Here is a 5,737-nt window from a genome sequence, read left to right as displayed (position 1 = left end):
AAATCGACATTGATAGAGAAACCGAATTAAGCATTATTACTTTACCTGCAGGTGATAATTTCTTTGCAGTCCATCCGTTTGTGCGTTGTTTGACTCTACCAACAATGTATTCAAACATTTCCTTCTTTTTTCGACCAAACTGTTCAGGAAGTCCAAGATACTTCCCTCCTCCTCCATGGTTGGGGATATCTAGGATTGCTTTCAGTCGTAGTTGAGTGCTCCCATAAACTCTACTCCCAAATGTAATCATAGATTTTGAGGTCTTTATTTAGTTTTCATAGATGTCAAAGATATCTTTCAGAGCTTGGCAGTTCTTCCTATTTGCTTTACAAAAGTATAAACAATCATCGGCAAACTGCGGATGGGTAATGCTTGGAGCACCATTGCCAATCCATATTTCACATAGATCACCTTCTCATTTACTTGAGGAAATTAAATGACTGAGTATATCAGAGCAAAGAATGAATAGATATGGCGAAAGGGGATCACCCTGTCTAATACCTCTAGTTGGTTTAATATGTCCATAAGGAGCTCCATTTCTCAAAACAGAATAGTTGAAAGAGGTCACAAACGCCATGATCCTGTTTATCCAATTGTTACAAAAACCAAATAGTTTCAAGGTTGTTTCAAGGAAATTCCACTCGACTCAATCATAAGCTTTACTGACATCCATCTTTACGGCCATATAATTCTGTGACACTCGTTTCCTGACTTTTAATGAGTGCATAACTTAATGCGCAATCATCAAATTGTATTGAATTATTCATCCTGGAATAAAATCCGCCTGCGAATCCGAGAATATGTCGTTCAGGTGAAGTATTAGTCTTTGAACCAAACATTTGGATACAATTTTATATAGGACATTACATAAAGCTATAGGCCGGTAGTCCGAGAGATTTTTAGGGTTATCAATCTTTGGTATCATACAAATGTTTGTGTGGTTTATGCTTTGTTTCATTACCGCACTCTCAAAGAAATGATGTACTTCTTATATTACTTGTTGACCAACTGTGTCCCAACATGTTTTATAAAACCTGACTGTTAAACCATATGGACTTGGAGCTCGATGATCACCTATCGAGCATACAGCATTGTAAATCTCCTCACTACTAAAAGCTCTTGTTAAGTACTCATTTGCCTCCTCCAAGACCTTAGGTTTGAAATCAGCAAAGACCGAGGGAGAGACATAGTGATTCGTGATTGAAAAAATGTTTGTAAAAAACCTTTGAGCATGATCGCCAACTTCTTTATCACCATGATAAACATTACCTTGATCATCTGATATGGAGGTATCCAGTATTTGGCAAATCATGTTTTAGCACAAGCATGAAAGAAGCTTGTGTTTTGATCTCCAGCAGTCATCCATTGATTTATACTCTTTTGTTGCCAATGTTTTTCTTCGCCAATGTAAGCCTTTGTCAGTTCATATTGTAGATTTGGGATAGTTCTCCGCAAATTTGGATTTAAACTATCCATTGCAAAGTTTAAACGAGTTTGAATTGTGGCAATGCGTTCTTCAAAGTTTAAGTGGTAATCTCGCTTTAAATTTGCCATACTTCGTCTACAGTTCTTTATTCTTTCATTGATTGGGATGTCAAGACTATCATTATTAGTTAAACAACCATCTCTAACTGCATCATGGAAGTTTGGCACATCCAATAATCATTTATCAAAGTGGAAAGTACGTCTATTATGCCTGATAATGTCATTTAGATCAAGTAAGATAGGCATGTGGTCTGAGCCTGCAAATTCCAAAAAATTGAACCTCTGCATTTGGGAAAGTTGAAGCTCCTGGGGAGTTAAACATTGCCCTGTCTAGGCAACACTAGATCGTATGAGAGTGACATTCTCCAACCCATGAGTAGGTATTTCCTCTTGAAAGGATATCTTGAAGATCACATACATATATCATGTGTCTGAAATCTTGAAATGTCCATCCTCACGTACTGGTCCTCGTATATTTTCCTTGTTAGAAGTTATCTCATTAAAATCTCCAATTAGCAACCACGGAGCATTTCGCAAGAGTGCTAATTGTTCTAAGCGTTCCCAAAGTTCATGTATTTCACTGGGAATAGGATGGCCATACACACAAGACAAGTAGAACATAATATTATTATGGTGGACTGTTACATCAATGAGCCTCTCATCCTTGGAAAGTAAGGATAAGCTCACATTGTCCTTCCAAAAAAATCATCAGCCACCACTCCGACCTTGAGGGGGTTGAATAAAAGCATTTGAGAATCCTAAATCACACTTAAGTTTAGCTATTACATCATTTTGGTTTAGAGTTTCAGAGAGAAAGAGAATATCACACTTAGTAGTAAAACATTGTTTTTTTAAACGAGAAGACGTTAGAGATGGACCAACGGCCTGGCAGTTCCAGGAGAGGATCTTCATATTGGAATGTCTGGGGGTACCGGGCCCCTTGCGCCTCCGTCGAATCCTTTGTTAACCAAACACGAACCCACTGAAACAGTATGCTGACTTTGTCTCAAACTGCACTCGATTACGCTTCATGATGACAAACTCTGGTCGTGCACTGTCAGAATTGTCGTTGAGAAGATTCTTTGGTTCTGGATGTTCTGCAAACTGCCCTGTATACTTAGCATTCAAGTAGCGGATGCGTTCAGCCGGTAAGTCCTTGTTTATAAAGACATTAGGTAGAGAATTATTCACCACTGTATGTGTTACATAGCCTTGCACATGAACAGTTGGTGGTGGTGACATTTGTAGACTTGGTATAAGACTTGTAGGATCCATTGACGGTAGGGTATTTGCATCAGACACGTCTTGTCACCATCATTTTGGTTCTCGCCATCACTGTCATTATCCGGATCCTCTGGTTCATGATCATCAAAGCCGAGAGAACACTCCTTTGCATCATGTTTGAGTGAACCATATTTTGTGCAAAAATTTCTTAGTCATTCATAGCGAAACTTGATAATTGCATTCTCATCAGCAATAAGTTGGATGTTCCTTTGGAAACGCAGATGATCATCTCTGTTCCAGTCAATCCTAACACGGACAGTCCCCACTTGGGTTTCATTCTCATCATAGTCTACTTCAGAGAAACATACTCTATCTTGTTCCCTACCCACCTAGCCATATCATTTGTTAAAAAAAGAGTTGGGATACCTTGAATTTGGACCCAAAAGGGTATGATGTTCATGTTTGTCTCACTGATGTTTGGGTACCAACGGTGTGTGGTGACCATCCAATTGTTAAAAGACCAAGGACCCCTCCGCAACACTAAATTCAAAGAATCTTCAGACTGAAATTGGAATTGTTCTCTTCCTCCATCGAGAATGCGTCCAACACATTCATGGCAAATCTCCACACTCGTGGCATCTGTCGGATGAGTGCTCGAAGATTCTGCTTTCGAGGGTTGACAGGAGTAACTACTAGAGTGTGTCGATTAACAGAGATTGCACGAGAGAGGAACTCTGGTGGTAGCGAGATTGGGGCATCAACGATACCCAAATCAAGGTCTTGGACAGATTTGCAGATATTATCACTCATTTTTATCAGTGGACTGGAGGGATTAATGTGGATTGTGAAGATGATTGAGAGAAAGCGTGGGAAAAGTGAGAATTTATAGGAAATCCATGGTAGTTTCGTTGATGGTTATCGCCCGTAAAAAAGGGAGAAAAAAAACTGTCATCTTTAACCGACAGAAATAAACCGCCGACAATGATCCCCAAGACATTATGGAAGGATTTCTTTGTCGGAAACAAACTCCTGATCAGAAAACGGATCGGAGAGAAGTAATCGAAGGAAGGATGAAGACGATCACCAAATGTCCTTTTTTAAAAAAATTTTAAAATACAGTTTTCAGAAAAATGTAAAAAACTATATATGAATTTTAAAAATACTCTTTTTCAGAACTATTTTCTAAAAATACATCTTCATTAAAAGTTTATTAAAAATATTACTAAAAATTTAATATATAAGATAAAAATATGTGTAATTTTATAAAACCATACACAACTAAACTATATATATATATATATGTAAATTTTTTATATATATTATAGTTACCATATAAATATCTTTTAAAAATCAACTAAACTTTATAAATATTTGAATTGAGTCTCTAAGTACTATTTACTATCTATAAATACCTTAGACCATCTGCATCGTTAGCAACACTCATCGTTTCTTCAAATAATATAATTTAATTGTTTTCTTTTAATATTATTATATATTTAACTAAGAAATCTAGAAAAATAAAATTAACTTATTAGAAACTGCCACATGTTCTGGCTTTCTAGAGAATCAATTCTTACTTTTTTCGAAGAAGAAATGTTTCTCAATTTTTATTTTCCTTTATTATTACTTAGTAGTTAATAGTACCCCTAAGAGAAACTAGTTTTGGATATGCTCTTTGTAACCTTGTAAAATTTTATAAATTTTGAGACTTTGGTGTTTTTGAAAATGTATAGATAAAAAAGTATTTTTGACACCAAAAAAGTATTTCTCAAAAAAATGAACATAATTACATTTAAGCTATAGTTAAGTTTTAAAAGTGTCTTCCCTTAATCCTAACTTTTGTTGTTGTACAGATGCGTCATGGACCAATCCAGATAGCAAAGCAGGTATAGGCTGGGCACTACATGACTCATGCGGAAACTGTATTCTCAAAGGATCATCATCGATCGCACCTACTGCCACAGCTCTAGAAGCTGAAGCTATAGCCTTAAAAGAAGCAATCCTCCAAATGAAGCGGCTTAACTACAAAAATGTTACATTTTGTGGTGATTCTCAAATACTTTATAAGTATTTAAAGGATGTTTCTGAGGAAAAAACCATTCCAAAACCAGGCTATAGTGACATCCAAGGGCATCTTGAAGACATACTCACTATTGCAGCAGGCTCTTACCGGTTTTCATATATTGCAAGAACTGCAAATTTGCTAGCAGATGCATTAGCCAAAAGTGCTAGGCTGAGAGAATCCTCCTATGCTATTTCTTGGATTCCTTAATGTATGTCATGTTAACTCTTATAAACCTTGTACTTATGCAATGGAAAGTTGGCCGAAAAAAAAAAAAAAGTTTTAAAAGTGTCATTAAAGAGATGCCCTTTTTCCATGTCTCTTTTCAATATCCCTATGACCATTTTCAAAACTACCCTTCTTTATGTACAAAATAATCAAATTACCTTTTCTTTGAGTAACAAGAATAAAGTACAGTTACCAAAATCGAAAAAAAATCTCACCAAAAGATAAAAAAATTTCTTTAGAACTTTACCTTTTTCCGCCAAAATCAAAACAGTTGCCGCGAAAAAATTGAAAAATTTTCTAACCAAAGAAAGTTTGAGAATAAAAGGAAGGAAAATAAGATTGAATCGCCATGTACTTGGGATGGATGTGGTGATGCGCTAAGGATCATTGTCTCTTTAAAACGTCTTCGGTAAATTGAAGGGTAAGAACCCGAAGTAGGGAAAAGAGTACAATTCCTCTTAATGACTAAGGTGTCTTCATACTTGGGTAAGGATGGAGACCGTCTGGATTACTTTGTCGGACGTCATCGGTTGGATTGAGGTCATAGAACCAGCATCATAGCATCCGTTCTAGACAACTAAGTTCCACTCTAGCATCCTAACAAAGACACAAAGCAAACAACCGAACTTCTAGAACATACTCCTATTCATAGCCTTGATTCCACGATCACACTTTGCCTTTACCTGCACCATAAATCAAAAAGAGGCATAAATATTACCAGAAATACTTTGTGAGGCA

General features: G+C 36.4%; 1 protein-coding gene across 1 annotated transcript; it reads left to right on the top strand.

Annotated features, from left to right (window-relative positions):
• Positions 1–3,544: 3,544 nt before the first annotated feature.
• On the top strand, positions 3,545–4,981 carry LOC147947657 (uncharacterized). Its single transcript, XM_087507378.1, has 2 exons — positions 3,545–3,584; positions 4,563–4,981. The coding sequence occupies exons 1-2, from the start codon at positions 3,545–3,547 to the stop codon at positions 4,979–4,981; spliced, it is 459 nt and encodes a 152-aa protein (XP_087363504.1).
• The last annotated feature ends 756 nt before the right edge of the window (positions 4,982–5,737 follow it).

Source organism: Camelina sativa, chromosome 3 (assembly GCF_030686135.1).
Source record: "Camelina sativa cultivar CO46 ecotype springtype chromosome 3, ASM3068613v1".
In the NCBI taxonomy this organism is placed as follows: domain Eukaryota; kingdom Viridiplantae; phylum Streptophyta; class Magnoliopsida; order Brassicales; family Brassicaceae; genus Camelina; species Camelina sativa.
The sequence above is the reverse complement of the archived record's forward strand: the minus strand, read 5'-3'. Positions and strand labels throughout refer to the sequence as shown.